At 42.1% G+C, this 19,872-nt stretch overlaps 1 protein-coding gene across 2 annotated transcripts in view; it reads left to right on the top strand.

Annotated features, from left to right (window-relative positions):
- Positions 1-11,039, top strand: part of TRA2A (transformer 2 alpha homolog) — a 53,254-nt gene extending 42,215 nt beyond the window's left edge. For both annotated transcript variants that reach the window (XM_048838384.2, XM_048838385.2), the window contains 4 exons: positions 8,260-8,375; positions 8,902-9,018; positions 9,812-9,879; positions 10,083-11,039. In XM_048838384.2, the coding sequence (XP_048694341.1) occupies positions 8,260-8,375; positions 8,902-9,018; positions 9,812-9,879; positions 10,083-10,093 (312 nt within the window). In that variant the 3' untranslated portion in view covers positions 10,094-11,039. The remainder of the gene's footprint in view (positions 1-8,259; positions 8,376-8,901; positions 9,019-9,811; positions 9,880-10,082) is intronic.
- The last annotated feature ends 8,833 nt before the right edge of the window (positions 11,040-19,872 follow it).

Consider the following 19,872-nt stretch of genomic DNA (forward strand, 5'->3'; position numbering starts at 1 on the left):
CCCATGCATTCGGCACCAGCAAGCAACAGCACCACACACCATCAGCTTCTGTTTCGGTATGCCCACAGTTGGTGGTACCATCTACTTTAGCGACCATGGCCTCCGCTACTGTATCAGTACTGATCCCCTATTCGGTACCACAGGAGTTCAGATATATACTAAGGCAATATCAGCCTTTCATCCTCCACTAGAACGATTTTCCATATTTGCTCATGCAGTGTGGTCTAGGTTTATTAAAGGTTTGAAGAATGTCTATCTCCAGATTAGAAACCCTGTCCCAACCTGAGATCTCAGTCTGGTACTCACTTACCTTATGAGACCTCCATTCGAACCAGTGGCAACCTGCTCTGTTGCTTTGGTCTATGAAGACAGCCTTTTTAGTAGCCATCACGTCAGCCATAAGGTTAAGGAGACTGGATCCTAAATGGCAGATTCCCTTTCCCTACCCCCATTTACAGTGGTCTTTAAGGGTAAGTTCTCTTTACATCCACATCTTAAATTTCTTATCTAAGGTTCTATCAGAGTTCCACCGTATTCAAGTCATTCATCTATCAGTGTTTTTTCCAAAGCTACATAGTTCTCTACAAGATTTTTGTTTCTATACCCTAGATGTCAGAAGGGCATTGGCCTTCTACTTAGATGGGACCAAGCAATTTAAGAAGACACCTAGGCTCTTTATTTCCTTTGCAGATAGAGCCACACAGTTCTCGATCTCTCAATCAGTTCTCAATACTCATAGGCTATCAAGATGGATATCTAGATGTATTTATCACTTGTTATGATGCTGCGGGTGTTCATCCACCCCCGCCCCTTAGGGTAATAGCACATTCAACCAGATCTCAGGCAACATCTGTGGCATTACTGAGTGAGTGTACTAGTATCTGAAATATTGTAGGGCTACTACATGGGCTTCAATACATACGTTATCAAAATATTACGCCTTGCTCCATGCTGTTCAGGCTTGGTTCTGCAGTATTGTCTTCAGTTCCGGACTCTATTCTGAAGCTCCCTCCTCCACTGAAGACTGCTCAGAAGTTACCTTAAGTGGAGCACTCATAGGGACACTTCTCAAAGAAGATGATGTTGGTTACTTTGTGCAGTAACTGGTTATTTCAGGAGCGGCAGAAGCTCCCTAAAGGTGGGGGGACCACCAGCGCCTGAACTGTGGCCCCTTTCCCTATGTCCCCTCTGCCATGGCTCTGCCTCCCCCCCACCCCCCGGGTCGCTTGCCCTTAGGGCTAGTATGCCCTCCCACTTTTAAAAGTAGTGGGGCTATAGCCCCTTGCCTCTCCTGTTCCAGCATCACTGGGATCTTAGAGATGTCTCTCTCTGTGGGTGCTCCACTACCCACCCCTCTTCCCCTCTGCTTCAGACTATTCCTGTTTGGGTGGAGAGGAAAGGGCGATTCACCTGTATGCCCCTCAGTAGCCTTGGTACTGGGCACAAGGAGGCATGGGCTGAATAGACATTGCTAACTCTCTCTGATCAAGGGCTTTGAGGGGTGAATGTGCACCTGAAGGAGGAGACATTTCAAAGAACCAGTTACTTCACAAAGCGAGTAATTTCTTTCCAAAGAGCTCTCATGTGGAGTACTGTAAAGATCTACTTGCTGAGCTTACAAGACACCATGGGGTCAACTGACAAAACTCATCTTTGTTTTCAATAGATGCAATAAATGACTTTACAGTTTTATTCCAGTGTTTCCAAAAGATCAGCTGTTGAACAGCCTTAATCCACCCAGATTCTTCTATCTAACACCAATTGAATAGGTGTTGCTATTACTACAAAGGCTGTGTTGAGTGTATTTCTTGCTGCTATAAGCTTTTAGCAGTCCTGTACTATCATGCTGTTACATAAGGCTGGGTTGTTTCACTTGCCAACCTAAGACCTGTTTTGCTTCAAAATATATGCAAAGTTTGCACGTGGTCCTTCCTGTATGCTTTTTCAAAACAATGTTACTAAGACTCTTTAAGGGTCCAGTTTGGTCTTCAGTTGCTATTTTCAAAGCAGAGGTACCTGAAGTATTCTACCTGCTAGAGTATTTTTTTGTCCTATCCAGGATGTTTCTTATTTGAGTAAGATCAATTGTAAAACAAGTATGGTTTCTGAGGGCTCAGTCTTTGAGGTTCTGTCTGATTGTGCTTTTTAGAGGAAAGGAGATGTTTTATCACTCACATATTTTCTTAAGATATTTGTTTTTGTCTTGTCTGTTGCAGTATGTGGTCACTTGCGTTGATCTTCCTGGAGTTTCTCAGTCTCAAAGAATGAGATGTTTAAGGAATGGCATTTGATTACAAGGGATTATCACATCTGTAATCTTCTCCCTTTGGAGATAATTCACAGGATTGGCATTCCATCATAAAATTCTAATGAAAAATCAGTCTACCTCCACTTATTTACAGCATTGTTACTTAAAAACCTTGATGGAATTCTAGCCCATTCTCACCTATCCACCTACTTCCTATTTGCGTTTTGGGGTTCACTTTTCCGTTGTAAAAAACATGCATCCTCAGGAATGTTTTGTGTTGACTAAGAATATATATAGCAGTGGGAAAAACTACTACCGCACTCATAGCTAAAACACCTTTCAGTAACAATGCTGCACATATGGGGAAGTGGAATGCCTTCTCACTAAAATCCTAAGTGGAATATCTGTAACATTGTGTATTTGTTCAGTAATGGGTCAGGAAACTTCTAACTGTGAGAGACTGGATAATTCAGGGTATTGGTAATTATATGGAAAATTTTCAGTTTTATCAATGCCAGTTGTATGGAATTTACAGTTTTGTTAATCTTACAAAACTACTTTTAGAAATGGTGGTAATTTACACTCTTGGCAGTCTAAGTAAAGGCACCAAGGATTGTGTAGGCATAGAGACTGCGCTGCTTTTTAGACCTTTATAGATTAATTTCCTTGGGTCAGCATAACACATTAATAAAGCATGAACTTCACATTGTTGCTAGATGTACTTTGTGTTTTTGTTCTGCAGATAGAGAACTTAAGGGCAGTCAGTTCATCACCTTTCCCAAGCACTGAAACATGAACTTAATTCCAAAAAAATCACAAAAATATTCTGACCAAATATTTACATTACTTATGACCACTGTTATGAATTATCAGTGCTAATTACTCTCTACAGTGCTGGCTTGTTGGTGTGTTCAGAAATAAATTTACATAGTTTATTACAGACTTCGAAAATTCTCATACAGATTATTCAGTGAGTGCTTAAAAAAATCATACAGAAGGAACTCTTGAGAACAAAATGCACCAGCAGAAATTAAGAGAGTTTTGGACCTATGGGATGATTATTTAAAAACATGTTTGCTGATTGTAAAATGTCCTGACATTGCTGACACACAACATAGAAACATTAGAAAAGCATTCCAGTTAAAAATAATTTTGTTTTCTACCCTGTATTTATCTACTCGTAAATTCTTAAAAGCTTTTTAAAAAACAGGATCCCAAATTCTTAGCAGGATGTTTAAATATGTAAAATGCAGGCTTGCTTGTAATTTCTAACATATTTAACATTACAAATACCTGCACCAGAGTAGGAAACTGACTCAGAGTCTTATAAGGAAATAGTCTTGAATGTAAGGCTTCACAGATTACAGTATAAAAAGCTATTTTTACATGCTTAATTTGTTTGCATTTTTTATTCTGATCTGAATTAGGTATTAAACAATATATTGGTTTCATAAAAGCTTTAGTTTAATTCATTCATTGTGACTGTGTAGTCCTATCACATTTTTTAATTCTGTCCATTGCATCACAATTGTTTTTTGTGGAAGTGATTATGACATAGGAAGGACTTCAGGTAAGAAATAGGTAACAGAAGCCAATGACTTAGTAGAAAGTCTTTCTATGCAAGTAATCTCAGTTCTTAGTGAAGAAATACTGAAAATAAATATATGTAGAAATATTTGAATGTCCCAAAAGGCATTGACTACTATTTAGAAGCTATAGCTGGAAGCTTTTTTATTTAAAACATTTTTACAGTGTGTAAGGTGTGGTAAGATGTCTGATTTTAGTCTGGTGGGTCCTGGGCTTTTCTTGGTGGGGAGCTAAAATGCCACCCTTTGCCCTGCTCTTGGGTGCCGAGGGCCCCGCTACTAGCCCGGGAAGGTGGTAGAGGAGGGAAGCAGCGGAGGGGTCTGGGTTTGCTCCTCACTCTGAGTCCCAGCCCCTCTCAACCCCTGTGGGTTTCTTACCCTCGTCCCCCTTAGGTGGGGTTACCCTTGGTCCTTAGATGCTGGGGGGAAGGGAGTCTCCCTGTCCTGCTGGGCAGGGTCTCCCTTGCTTCAGTTCTCAGGTCTTCCAAACCTCTCAACACACCTCCAAGCTCCAGTCCTTTCTCCTTCCTCCTTCTCGCTGACTGCCTGATGGGGCTGGTGCTGGTAGGGGTTATTAGGTTCCTAACAGGGCCTTAATTGACTGCAGGTGCTCCAATTAACCTGCAGCTACCTTCCCTAGTCTACAGGGAACCATGCCTTAATTACCCTTGAGCTTATATATTTCCCCTCTAGTGGGCAACTGAACCCATGCTGCAGGGTGATTGGAGGTGAGGGCTCTGTACATCAATGTATCTGTGTTCTCTTTGGTACATCTTGGAGTAAATTAACTACTGTATTTTATATAACAAATTCCCACAGTTTTAAAGCTTTGATTAGTTTATTATGAAAATGCAATAAATAATATAATAAATAAAATCCACCCTTGCACAATTTCTCCCATGTATCCCCAGGGTTATGCATACCACTGTTTGGAAACCTCTGTTCTAGGGGGATGAAAGTGTAGTTGATTCTCTGCCTGTTGAATCCTTGGCCATTGTCACCTAGGGTAAAGGTGGTATACCAGTCCACTAAGATCTACACAAACTACCAACTTAGAAGTTAATAGCCCACTGAACAGCTGTAAGGCTTTAAACAGCTACTAAGCTGTTCCATGTTTAAGATCATTTGAAGCATTCACATGTGGTTAATTAATGTTCATATGCTTCTACTCTTTCTCCCTCTGTGAAGATGGTGACTTACCAAGTTTTGCCCATGTAATCTACACAAGTAAACTACTAAAACTTCTTTCTGTAGAAGAGTTGTCTGTTACATCATCTTATAAAAGCCATGATTATTTCAGGTCCAGTAGAAACATTCAGGCATTGGGGAGAAAATCAGTGTTCAAATAGAAAAGGACAAAATCAACAAGGGAAAACATATTATGCCTCTGAAAGGTAGTAAACAGTGATGCTTAAAACCAAAATTAAAGTTTAATAATTTTCTTCTTAAATTTGGGCATCTATTCTAGATTTTGGGCACATTCAAATCAATACTGTTTTCCTCCCTTTTTATTAAAAACTGAATTTCTGAGACTCTGCCGTATGGACGTGCAATCCTATTTGAAAATATATTTGCTACAAATGTGTTTAAAGAATTTAATTAACTATGGGAAACTTTCCCTAGGCAAGTTAACATTTTTTTATTATATACTTTACAGTAAGTAGTAAATATACGCTTTGCATATAAATACAAAATAACCATAAAAACTAATGTGTTTGAGATACAGAAATGCAAACAATATCAAAAGTTATTAGCATTCTTAATGTGTGTCCCTGACAATGTCTGTGCAAATTTAAGACACTTTCACCTGTGGACCGTTTAGAAGCAGGAAATGGAAGCAGATTTTCAAAGTGGCCTTAGTTGAGTCATTTTGCAATGATCCTTAGATGCCAAAAGCAGTCCATGAACTATTATTGCATGGATTTCTCTGTTTGTTGCTTTGTGCTATTAAGAATAGTACAGAGCATCATTAAGAAGAATTGCTAGTGGCTGAAGGTGGGATCAGGTTATAAAAATTATTTGACTTAAATTACATTTTAAAAAACTAGGCCCCATTGTTCTTGCCTGTTGGGTAAATAGATGTCTATACAAACTGTAATACACATAGGTAAAAAAGGAAATTGCTTTAAAGTTATTTTAAAAATCCTGACCATGATGCTGACAGTTCAACTTTTTTAGTTTTGTGTTTTATGTGGGGGTTTTGGGGATCTTTGTGTTTTGTTTTTGATAAACATTTATTTGGGACGCTAAGCAGGCCAGTCAGATTTTCTGAAGAGCTCTGGAATTAAAAATTAAACTGGATAATCTTTATATTAAAGTGTAATGTTCTTTGGGGAAACGGTTTATGAATATTTTGGGTCAAAATATGACACTAGAATTACACTCTTTAGATACATAGGTACCTATCTTAATGGTGGTTCTAAGACGTTCTTCCAGTTAACTGGCAAATAAGGTTTGAGTGTCTTAGGTATGTTGCTGGTATATAAAAGCTCTCAAAATGGATCATCTTCAAGGCTGACTTCTCCCTGAAACGGAAGGGACCGTTTGAATTAGAAGTTCCTTTTTCTGTAGAGTTAGTTCTTCAGTTAAACAAAAACCTCAATCAGAAGTCTGTATTTGTGAGCTAGCTGTCACTTCCGCCATATTTGCTTTGTAAGACTTTGACCAGAATTGCTGGCTCATGTTTCCTGAGATTTTAAAACATCTTCCACTGCAATATAAAATAACCCCACCTTTTATACCTAATTTCACTTTATCAAGTTTCTGAGATGCCTATGGTCAAAATGACACCAGTTGAGAATCCTGTTGAGTTCTAGGGTATTCTGTAGCCAGTTGCTTTTTTATATCTTAGCACATCTTTGGTGAACAGCATATTTATTTTATGGCATTATAGGAATAGTTTAAAAGATTATGGGTATGCAACCACTTCAAAACCTTGTATTTATATGTTTAAGTGTAGTGTTGAAAGATTGAGATCTTGCTTATTATCCCCTTATGGTTTTGCTCTGCTATTCAGTGTACTAAATCTAGCTATTTTTGAGTTTGAATAGATATCACTAGGTGGCAATATAGTCTAGATATAAACAGCATTATAAAAGAGCAAACTAAGTGGGATTAAATTGGTTAGTGGAGAATCGTGTTATTTCCAGTTTGGTAGGGATATGAACAGTGACCATGTGGTGGTGTCTTGTAGATTCCTATTGCATTGATTTTAACATTAAATTATAAAATTGTTGGCTAAAAAGAGGGCTTGAAAAGGAACCATTTCTTAATCTAATTTTGTTTTAAAGGTTACAATTTTAGTGTCTGTAAAAGAGAATGCTTTGTGTATCATTTACAAGAAAGTTTTTGTGTGGTGTGTGATATTTAACTTAAAATCCATAAAATGGGAACACAATTTGGTATGCTAATTTTAATAAAACTCTATTTAGCTCACATAGGAGAAGGAAAATACAATCTAAATAAGGTAAACTAATTGTTAGTATGAACCGATTGCCCAAAGACCTGTTAGCAGCTGAGAACACCCTTAGATGGAAGGGTCCAGAAATTGCTGCTTATTGCAAGTAGCACTTAATTGTAACCTAATAAATATATTTAAATAATAGCGGTTAACTCTGATCTCTTTGACTGAAGTCTTAATTATATTCACGTAACTCTTTAAAGTGTGTTATGCACCTTTGAATTCCAGTTTGCATGATTTGGAATAGGGCTAGGGGGCCATTGTATTGATTCAAAACTCAGAGTCGCAGGGGGCCAGTGAATGAGTGGCGTGCGCGGGTTTCAGCCCTGTCTGGGGGCGCAGCCTTCCAGCACAGTCTCCGATGTGTATCGGTTTAGCGAGCCGCTCAGAGTGCGAGTGGGGAGGAAGGTTGTAATTAGGTATCCATGTAGGCTAAACCCGCCATTTTATTAAGCTCTGCTGGAGTAGGTCCTTGTAAGGGAGATGGCAGGAGGCAGAGAGAGCATGAAATGGCAGCCGACTAGCAGTAATGCGGCCATATGCACCCCGTAGGAAGCCACTGTGTGCGCGGCTTCTCAATGAGCCCGTCCCCTCCGCGTCGGAGCAGGCGCTCGGAAGGATGCAGTTTGCAGGGGAAGCTGCTTTGCTGCCTGTTAACTTTTTTGTTGGCTAAATGTCGAAGTCTGGGGAAAGCGTCAGTATGTTAATGGCTAGCACAGGGATCGCGTGTCACGTAACTCCAGCGCCCCAGTGCAGGCAGCGCTGCAACACTCCGCCTGCGACGGGCATGTCGGCGGGCGGGACGCGCCGCTCGCCACAGCGGGGCGCTAGTAAGCAGCCTGACTGGAGCCCGTTGTTCAGGGCTTGCGCCGCGTACTGAGAAGCGAAGCGCTCATTTTATCTCCTATTCATTAAGCGGTGTAGCAGCTCGCGAGCTAATGGCCGGGCCCCTGTCTCCCCTGCAGGCGATGGAACATGCAAATGGCATGGAGCTGGACGGCAGGAGGATTCGCGTGGATTACTCCATCACCAAGAGGGCGCACACCCCCACCCCGGGCATCTACATGGGCAGGCCAACCCAGTAAGGAATTGACTCTTCATTCTGTGTGAACGGCCCTCAGATCGAGTTAAACTAAATGTTTGAACTCGAATTGAACTGCAGACACTAGGAGCAATGTATTTCTTGTGAGGATTTCAGTCGTCTGCCTTTTTTAAGCTGCTCCTTATCTCTAATGTAGGGTGGGTGGGTTTGTTGCAGTTGATCCTGAGGTACACTATTAAGCCCTCTTTTAGTATGGTATTTTTACTTAAGGTGAACATCTTTTATAGCCCAAGAGCTTACTGGGTGAGGAATATATTAAAAATAAACAAGATGGGGGGGGGAGAGAATTGTTCCAGGGCTCTTTAATGTCTAAACCCCTCCCCACTCCGGTCAATTAATGCACTTAGTGATTTTTTTTAAAATGTGGGATCTACTGAGTCTGAGACAGAAAGTGTACAGGGAGTAGTTGTCATTTGAGGATGCTGAAGATCATTTTAGAGAACTTAAAATTCACAAGAAAGAATGCAGATTTCTGTGCTTCCATTTTGTTCCTTTTTGTAAATAGCAGTGGAGGTGGCGGTGGTGGTGGTGGTGGAGGAGCAGGTCGTCGTCGTGATTCCTATTACGATAGGGGATATGATAGAGGATATGACAGATATGAAGAATATGACTACCGGTACAGGTAACAAGTTGGATTAATTATTTGATTCTTTCATTTTAATTTTTTTAATAAAGGTAGTTGCTGTGGGGAGGCTTGCGACTCTCATACATATCTGGTGTCCTTAAATTTCAAGTGACCCCTAGGAGAGAGATCAGCAGAAGCAAGCCTTGTAGCCTTACTAATACAGTTATGTCAACTAAATAGCATATTCAGCAGTCCACATACTAATTTCTAGAGGAATAAGGGGGGGGGGAAATAATGTTAGTAGGGAGCTGGAGGAAAGGCTAATGTAATAAAAAGGTGAGGTTTCATAATCGGGAGGAAGAGAAAAAAGATCTGAGCCCAAGTTAATAAGAATGGATGTAAATAGGCAGGGGTGCAAGTATAATTAATGGGAAATATTAAAACAAAATGGAAAATGTCCTATTGAAAGTAAAAGCCACTAAAGGGATGGTTAAGCATGAGGTCAAATCCATTTAAAAATCTTTCTCCTTTGTCAAAGTTGTATAGTTTAACTAAGTTCTTTGGGGTAAGGACTTGTTTCTACATGTCTGCAGAAGTGCTGTGCACACTTCGGAGCACCATATAGGATAATAAACATATTCTAAATAAACTCATAAGTTTAAATACCATACTTGGAATAGAGAAGCTAGGAAGCTCCTTAAATATTTCATTGTGAGTCTCTGCCAGATCAGATTTAAATCAACCATACAGTCCGATCTTCCACTGTCAAGGGAACAACTGTCTTCATATAGAAGTGATTGTATAAAGACACTTTCATAACAAAGCTACAACTTCTATATTCTCTTTAAAGGAGACGATCACCTTCACCTTATTATAGCAGATACCGATCACGGTCAAGATCCCGCTCCTATAGCCCAAGTAAGTGTATGTAAATAGTTCGTATTGAACCATGCTAGTGCATCTGGACTTGATTTGTTAGTTTTAATGGAAAATAGACTTGTGATGAATGAGAAATTTTGAATGTGGCAACAGAAAATTCACCTTGGTGTAAGTTCAGCTATTGCAAGTTTGAATGTTTAAATGTACATGATTTTTATAGTAATATTGTTATCTTTTTCCAGGACGCTACTGAAGAACGGAAGAATTACAGTTGTGGACATGATTTTTAAATAAAGTTCTTCCCTTAGCTTCCCTTTGGTCTCCCCCTCCTTTCCCCTCAAATCTCTCTTATAAGATCTTTGGTTCATTTAGAAGATACATATTTTCAGTTGAAGTATTGCTGTTTTCCACCCCCTTTTATTGTAATACTCTTAAAATTGTAATTGTTGTAGTTTTGTGTAGTTAAACATCTTAAGCAAAACTAAATAGAAATCCCAAAGTGTTATACATTTTGTAAGTCATTTTGTTTTTGTTTTTAAAACAGTTGTACTCCTGGCTAATCTAATGAGGAGAAGAGAGCATTGATGTTTTTTAAAGCTTGCATGTTGTGTGTAATATACGCACTCAGCTACTTTAATATAAACCTGTGTTTCCAAAAAATAACTTGTTAATCTTTCTGTTAATGCTTGGTTGTTAATTTTGAAAAATAAGTAACGTCTCCGAACCTTTTCTGTAATGACAAATTTTACTAGATAGTCATGAACCCGACAGGTTTTTTTTTTTTTTTTGTTAAATTGCTTTGTGTAAAATATTAAAGTGATAGCACATTTTCATATTTGGTTTAACTTCTTTGGAAAAACAGATTCTTGTACACTGAAGATAAAAGTTGTGTTTTATAGATGAAAAGTTTCTAGACTGCTACTCAGTGGATAACATTTGAAGTTAAAACCATACAAATCTAACTGATTTTTTTTAATTGAACTTAAAGTAGTGTTTCCCCTTAATCAGTGCAGGAGAAAAAATATTTATTGAACATAGCAATTAGTTATATAATTTGCTGTTCATACAAACTCATGTTGGTATTACAATGATGGTTAAGGAAGTTCTAGTTTTCAGTCCTTCTGGAGTTGCTGGTATGGATAGAAAAATTACAGTTACATATAAACTTCTTCCTCAAAATAAAGTTAATTACACTGTAATGGATTTTCATGTCTTTTATTCTGCATTTACATGTCATCTGGTAACAAAAAGTACTACTATGGGCTAAGTTCTAACCAGTGAGTTAGAGATGGAGAAGATCCACATTCCAAGAATCTTCTGAATCATCCAGCTCCCATGACTAGATTTAGATTACACTTTATTTGTATTGACTTAGTGGAAAAGTTAGCAAGGAATACTCTCAACTAATTAAACTTAACTATTACTAATTAACTGTGGAAGTTAATTTACTTCATTTCCTTTTGCATTTCATTCAGTTTTAGATTTGTAAAATATGCACAGCTGGAGCTCTGGTCACATGCAGAAAGCTTTACCAATTTGAAGTAAATGTCTCCAAAGAAACCATCCCAAATGATTGACAAAATTTAGAAAATTAAAATAGTTTCCCTCATTTACATGATCTTGTTCACTAGCAAAATTTTTGGATGCAACAGCATGGAGGAGGAATGTTCAAAATATTTGTATTGCATTTTTAACTACATATTTTAGGGTTTTGACTCTTCTAAACTTAGGCTGAAATTAGCTCTCCTTTTAATTCCCAAGCCATCAAAACTTCCCACAGTAATAGTTATTTGTATGTGTATAGTGCTTTAACTGAGACTCTCAAAGCAATTTTAAAAAATAGAATTAAGCCTAACTCTGTTGTGAAGAAATTAAGTAATAAACCCCTTTTACTGAGGTAGGGGGGAGGGTGCCCCAGGAAAAGAAAGTAGAGATTCGTGTTCAGTGACACCTGTGAAACTCTCATTGCACTTGCATTGGTGTAACAATGGAATAATTCTTAAGCACAAGGAATCAAATCCATATCCAGTAGCTGTGTTAATTCTACAGGGTAACAAGAGTAAAGCTGTAAAAAGTATTGTTACTAAAGTAAGCAGACCTGACATTAATCAGGGATTGGTTGTTTTCAGTGAGCTTTGGTTGTAAGTTTTTTCTGAGCATAATGGTTATGCATTACCAGTCCTAGCATAAGGAGGCCTTGATCAGTGGCTTTGGGGCAGGACCACAATAGACATAGAAGGTGCCATTTTTATGTAAACACCTAATGATAGTCTGAAAAGGTTTCATTAGTGTATTTTGTACTGGTCGTGAAAAATGTTTTGCAAATGGCACTGAGTCCAAAACAACCTCTAATTACCCAGGATAGCATAAATGTGTTAAACCAATGTAGATTCTTTCAGTACTTACTGTGAAAAGCAAGTGGCAGTTTATTTGTAATAAGTTATACAGAAATTATCAGAAAATTGGTGGTAGTTGGACCTTAGAAGTGTTTGCTATGAGAGGAAATAGCTTTACTGAAGCTACCATTTTAAAAATGTCATTTATACTGTATACCCATACTTTGTGCTTGAAAATGTGAGTTTTCAATGTCCTGTCTCACTACATGTGAAGCAAGTAAGTTGCTTTAAAAACAGAAGCAATGTGAGTTATGAAGCAGTCTTGATGCATTCAGCTGTTTAACACTTCCAGAAATACTTGGCTTGAACCTTCTGTCCATCTCCCCTCTTCTGTTTCTTAGGTTCTTAGTAAAATGTCAAGTATTTCTGCTTCAGGGCACCACTAGTCTGCAATACTGGCTTGTTGCTTTGCTGCAGAGGAAACTCAAACTGTTGCTTAACTATCTACTCCACTTGGTCACAGCACTATCTTATGTTACCTTGAAGTTCTCCAGTGACATGGTAGGAGTCAAATTCTCTGGAACTAACGTTTTCTGGACAACTGATGGGCACAAAAACAAGTGAAACCCATTCTTCTCCCTTGCTCCCTACAAGGGGTAGCATTTTTTATTTGGTAGGCAAATGACCTAAGCACAGACTCTCCTGGAGTGCCTTCTGTCAGGCACGCTGTCCTCTATGTAATATCTGCAAAGTCCTCCACAGGCTGCATCAGAAAGTGGGGCGGGGCTATATCTGTTTTCTCAAGCTGGCAAAAGGGCTCAAAAGGAGCCTTTTTCCTTCCCTCCCCCAATTTCCACACAGCACAGGGACTGTTCTGGGTGGCTTCTTCCCAGAAGAAGATACATAAAGGACTCTGGCTCTCATTCAGGGGCACCCAAGGAACACTAAGTGCAAAAACCCTTCTCATGTACCAAACACAGATTACTTGAAAAGGACCTAGGATACTTAGGTCCCTCAAAGTACTTAAATGGGAGCTAACTGGCTTAGGGAAGCAGACAAGTGTCTTTCAGATCCCAGGACTCCCTAGTGGTTCTTCCTACCCCCAAAGGAACACTGTCCAGTGCCTCTATTGGATTGGTCTGCCCCCAGTTGAAGAAGTACAAATACATTGCCCCACCTAAGAGCAATTAAGAGAACCTTGTCTGAACAGCACAAGATACCGCCCTCCCACTGCTACGCAAGCTTCTTCAGACAGCAGGAGTTGCTGAAACACACTAAAAGGCCTTGGGTACTGAAAAAGCCCAAAGTGGCGGTAGTTCTTAAACACACCTACACCCTGCCCTTGCACAGTTGCCTATATTAGACATGTCCAAATCAGAATCAAATACTCAGGTCAGATTCTTTCCATCCAACTATTTTGATGCCACATTAGTGATAGAGGAAGAAGGCCTCAAAACCAAGGGTAAGTCTACTATTCAGGCTAGGATGGTTGCAGATTTTTCCTTCACAACTTTATGAATATTATGAGATCTAAATAAACACTTAGAAAAACAAAGGCCGAACAAAAACCCATTTTAGAACTTGTGTTAGTTTCAGGTGATTAAGGTTAATACAGCTGTGGCCTTGCTGACAAAAGACATGATCAGCTTGGTCAGGGAGTCTTTTTACCAAAGGATTCCATAGAGAAAACATTAGAAGCTACCCCCTGCAGAATGATTGCATCCTAGCCACGTGGGAGGCTATTGTGGCTGTATCATGGATGGTTGACAGTCATTCCCAATAGATACTCTGCACATCCAAATGAACAGACATTCCTGTTTGGGGAAAACATTAAAAAATATAAAGAAAATAGAAAGCCATATTACTAAAGCCTACGAAGTTGTAAATCTTCCCATACCAAAGTAATCCCTGTGGAAGGGTAGGCACTTAAGCTTTCAAAGGAGGATTACAGTGCTTCTCAGGCAGTCACAAGAGCAGCCATCTCATACATAAATCCTCCCTTTCTTGCTTTAAGGGGATGTTTTCCAAACTTTGGCATTTCAGACACTGCCACAACAGAGAGCGAGAATAGTTGTGAATGTTGGGTACAGAAGAGGAGTGGTAGCATGATCATCACATCAGCCCATTTCGTGATCCAGATCTTGTATTCCTTTTAGCAGGAGATTAAGGACGAGGGTGCAGATCCTCTGTACAAAATCCCAATTGCCCTAAATTGTCAGCTGCTGAAACTTCTGGACCTAATGCATGCAGACAAAATTCAGTTAGCTGTCCTGCATCAGACCTGTAATCCTTCCTAACACAGTGGATTGCCAAGAAGAATCCATGGCACAAGGTAATGCTCTCCACAAGTAACTATAATCCTTGAGATGGTGGAGCAAGATAGATTTATCCCAGGGGAAAGTATGATGAGAGATGCTGCCCACAAAGATAACTGTGGATACATCAGTGTTGGGGTGAGGCACTTTCATGGATCTTCACACATTATGGTAGGTGGACCAGGAAGAAACATGGCAAGATTAAAAATTGGAGTCAGGCCAATGATCAATGCTGTTGGAGACCCTTAGCCTGCAAATGAAATTTAGCTCCATCCTGCTTCAGAGCAACAGATGAGCCAGCTATTCCATCAAATATTACTCTGCAAATCCCCAGTGTATGGGAAACCTGTCTCGGATACAGATGTCAAGTGCAAGGTCAGCCTTCAAGTTGACTAGTTAACTTACCAAACGCTTCCACAAGGGAACTGGAGTTGAAATATACCGTACTGATCAAGATCTATGAGAAATTGGGGGAGCGGGGGCCTCAAATCAACTTATTTGTCTCAAGCAATAATCAGACTGCATTTTTCTTGATCAAGGCTCTAGGATATAGAGCAGGGTGGCCAACCTGTGGCTCTGAAGCCACATGGGTCTCTTCAGAAGTTAAGATGAGGTTCCTTGTATAGGCACCGGCTCCAGGGCTGGAGCTACAGGTGCCAACTTTCCAGTGTGCTGGGGGGTGCTCACTGCTCTGCCACAGGCCCTGCCCCCATTCCACCCCGCCCCACCCCAAGCCTCCTGCATGCCACAAAACAGCTGATCAGTAGGTGCGGGAAGGCACTGATAACAGGGCTGCTAGTGGGTGGGAGATAATGGGAGGAGTTGTTGGGGGGCTGCTGACATATCACTGCAGCTCTTTGGCAATGTACATTGGTAAATTCTGGCTCCTTCTCAGGCTCAGGTTGGCCACCATTGATATAGAGACTACAGAGAGTTGTATTCTCACTCAAATAGACTATTTGGTGTATGTCTTTTGTTGGCATGAGTAGCTAAGAAGAGCAGACTCAGCCCGCAGAATTCTTATTGCCTTGTATTATTCTTACAGCCCCGTATGTTGTGATTCTGTTGCTTCCTGGAGATATCTGTATGCTCATCTTGGCTAATCCCAGTCCCCACATTGTTATGCTTATAAGCAGCACACAGGATTTTTTTCAGGGGAAAAGGCAATACACTGCATTTACTGAAGATACAACAATTAGCATATGTATTCAATCACACTACACACACACTGTCCCACCAGTCGATATTATAGTTACCAGTCCAGGGTCTGGATCAATCTAGTGGCCAGCTAGGTTGATCACCGGTAAGGAGGAGCCGGGTTCTCTTGGTCATGACACGATGCTTCGGGGAAGTCATGGCAGGACAAACCCAAAGTTTCATTGCAAGGCACCCTGTTTACATAGTGATTTTGTTTCATTAGGACGAATGAGTTTTGTACAGTTATGCTGTCATCAATTGTTGTTTGACGAATGCTTCTGAGGTGGGGCCCTATCTTATGTCAAGAGCCCACTAGTCCATGGAGTTTGGTTCACATCTTCACAAATCACTATTCTCACAAAGAACAAGATGCTGGTTTCAAAAATGGCAGTGCTTTAGCTAACGTTCAACAAATAAGTGGTGGTCTCAGCCCACACCTCCTGACGCCTGTCACTGCCAGCTAGTTCTCGATAGCATAGTGCTGTTGAGGCAAGGTTATGAAAGCAAAAAAGGGTCGTCTATTGCACCAACATGTTCTTCAACAGCATCACCTCCACAGATCCACACTGACCATCCTCTTTGCTTCACTCTTAAAGCCCAGAAGCTCCTGGAGGGAGAGAGGGACCGAAGGCAGTTTGGAGGGTGTGTAGGATATTTATATCTGTGGTCAATGCACTGTTAAGCTTTAGGAATTTGTGAGTGCCCAACTGCCCATCCAGTTATAAAAGGTTTGTGGGACCAGGCCTGCAACCCTACAGCATGGTTCTATGGTGGCAATACATACAGAGAACAAGAGCTACTGTGGTAAGTAAATGGATTAAAATATGGCTACCTGATAGATCTCAAAATGTAAATGGGAAATCATCAAACAGATATGTTTGGGTTGAGGTGCTGTGGGGAATCTGTTTTTGTCCCTATCCTATTTAACATTTTTATTAATGACCTAGAAGAAAAGAAAGTCATCACTGATAAAGGTTTGCAGATGACCCCAAAATTGGGGGAGTAGTAAATAATAAAGCGGACATGCCACTGATACAGAGAGATCTGGATCACTTGGTTAACCTGGCCATAAGCAAAAAATATGCATTTTAATATGGTTAAATGTAAACTTATATCTGCCAACAAAGAACGTAGTTTATACTTACAGGCTTGGGGACTCTATCCTAGGAAGCAGTGACTGAAAAAGATTTGGGGGGGGGTTGAGGAGGATATTCAGATGAACATGAGCTCCCAGTGTGATGCTGTGGCCAAAAGGTCTAATGCAATCCTTGGCTGCCTGAATGGAGGAATCTCAAGGAGGAGTAGACAGGTTATTTCACTTCTCTGTTTGGCATTGGTGTGACCACTACTGAAACACTGTCCAGTTCTGATGTCCACAATTCAAGAATAATGTTGGTAAATTGGAGAGGGTTCAGCAGAGAGCCACAAGAACGACTTAAGGATTAAAAAACATATCTTACAGTGATAGACTCAAAGTGCTCAGTCTATTTAGTTTAACAAAGAGAAGGTTAAGGGGTAACTTGACTACATTCTAAGTACCTCCATGGGGAGCAAACTTTTAATAGTGGGCTCTTTAGTCTAGCAGAGAAAAGTATAACACGATCCTATGTCTGGAAGTTGAAGCTAGACAAAATCAGACTGGAAATAAAGCATACATTTTTAACAGTGAGAGTAATTAATCATTGGAACAACTTATCCAAGGTCATGGTGGATTCTCATCACTGGCAATTTTTAAATCAAGGTTGGATGTATTTTCCTAAAGAGATGCTCTAGGAATTAATTTGGGGAAGTTCTGTGGCTTGTGTATGCAGGTGGTCAGACTAGATGATCTCAGTGGTCTCTTCTGGCCTTTGGATCTATAAGTAACCTCTTTTTATGAAAAACAGTATCTGCCTATGAGAGAACTCTAGTTCTTTGAGTGCTTACTCATGTCCATTCCGCATGCGGTGTATGTGCTTGCACATACACCGGTGCCAGAAGTTTTTCCCTCAGCAGTATCCGTAGGGGAGCAGCCTTGGCGCCCTCTGGAGTGGCACCCTCATGGAACAGTATAAGGGGTGCCGCCAGCTCCCCCCACCCTCAGTTCCTTCTTGCCGCCAGTGATGGTGCATGGAATGTTTGCTGCTCTTACGAGCATTGCTTAGGCTTCGTACAGACTAGAGTTCTTGTAAAGTTAGCGTACATAGTAATTGAGTTAGTTGGCCCTTAGCAGTAGTTAGAGTTTGTCCTGTCGCTTTAAGCCCTACAATTGCTGCAAACGGCCCACGCCCGTGAGCAATCCACATAGTAGCTGTCTCAGGTGCCTCGGTGAAGGACACATAAGTGATAACTGCTGAATCTGCAAATCCTTTAAATCTAGGACCAAGAAAGAGCATGAGATCAGACTCAAAGTGCTCTTGATGGAGTCGGCACTCATTCCAGCCCCGGAGCAAAGGTCCGACTCAGCACCCAGCACCGCGGCATCAGTGCGTAGTGCCCTGCCGGTGCCATCGACGAGCCGGCACTGATCCTCATCCGTGGCCTTGGCCAAGAAGTCGAAGAAGGCTGGTAGGGGACGGTCACCTACTCCCGCAAGGGGAGGGGAAGGAGAGGGTTCGGGGTGAGCTAAGACCTGCGCCAGGTGGCTCATCTCCCCTGTTGGGAAGTCGGGCCTCAGCTCATGTCAAGCAATGCAGCCCACCCCATTACTTGCCTGGAAGCTTGGACACAGAAGCGGGCCTTCATCAGCTTCAGGTGCCATTGATGCCTGAAGTACTCCAGGCTGTGCGGGAGATCCTGACTCTCCCAGTCCTGCCCACACCAGCCCCAGCGGTGCCCAGACCACAGGATAAGCCCGCCTTGGGACCTTTCCGTGCGTTCTTGCCTCAACAGTACCGCCTCAACAGTACTGTCCTGCTACCATTTACCTTCTCAAAGCTGTCATGCCTCGGAGTTAGGGAGGCAGACGCATTGGAGCCGTCTACGGTCACCAGACCTTGGGTACTGGCAGTGGGATTCGAAGCGGACTTCGCCAGTTACCTGACGCAGACCCACAGAGGCATGCACTCCCCAGCAGGAATGTCAGGAGCAGCCCTTCGTGTCACCGGAACGCCGTTACAGATCCCGGGAATGATTGGAGGACCGCAGCTGGGAGCCCCGCCAACGTTCCCTGAGTCAGGTGTCACCATACGGGGGGAGATTCCCCCCAGTGCCTGGCCTGCAATAATCTTCAAGTCCCGCTCCTCATCCTGGTACCAGTTCTTGAAGCACAAGTGTGGATCGCCGGATTTCTGTCGCGGATCTGGTGAGAGCTGCCAGTCGCCGAGGTCCCCATGAAGGCGCACGTCCTGCTCGGACTGGTCCTCCTCTGGACGCGACCGAGATTATCGCCAGGCATGGGGTCGCCGCTCCAGTGGATCCAGGTCACTGGGCAGCAATCGCTCTGCACATGGCTCCAGTACGGAGCAAGGCTCCGTATCGGTGGGGCAGCCTCTCAGACCCTTGGTGCAGCCTGTATCGTCAGTACCGAAACCTGCCCCATGGCCCCAGGCCTAGTGACCGGGCCCGTGGTACCCCTGGCACCTGTGGGGGTTCACCCAGTCCTCCTAGCCTACCCGCTTGGCCTCGGGAGCCTCAGACTGGCCTGTGGCATTGACGACCCAACCCCCTCCGGTGCCTAAGGCCCCGGGGGATAAGACCCCACATGTCCATGGGGACCAAGGGGAACAGCCTGCTGGACCACCAATGGGTGCCATGGAACCTGTGGTACCAGCTTCCTCCTCATTGGCACCGGACGAGGCCATCACAGAGCCCCCTCACCTGGTTCCTCAGGGTGATGCTAAGGCGCACCAGGAGCTGTTGAAGAGGGTCCCACCTTGGCCTGCAGGCGGAAGAGTTGGAGGAGCAAGTGGACTCCCTGTTTGACATCCTCTCCTCCACTGCCCCTGCTAGGGTGGCCCTTCCCCTTCACGAAGGGGTATTGAAGATATCCAGCGCCTTGTGGCAAACCCCCTCCTCTCTGCCCCCCATTCCTAAAAACAGGCAGAGCGTCAAGTACTTTGTCCCAACTAAGGGAAACAAATACCTTTATTCCCATCCTGCCCCAAATTCCCGAGTAGTTGAGGCAGTTAACCACAGGGAACTCCAGGGGCAACCCGAAGCTACCACCAAAAATAAAGACTCCAGGAAACTGGACTTGTTTAGAT

This window comes from Caretta caretta, chromosome 2 (genome assembly GCF_965140235.1).
Source record: "Caretta caretta isolate rCarCar2 chromosome 2, rCarCar1.hap1, whole genome shotgun sequence".
NCBI classification, from domain to species: Eukaryota; Metazoa; Chordata; order Testudines; family Cheloniidae; genus Caretta; species Caretta caretta.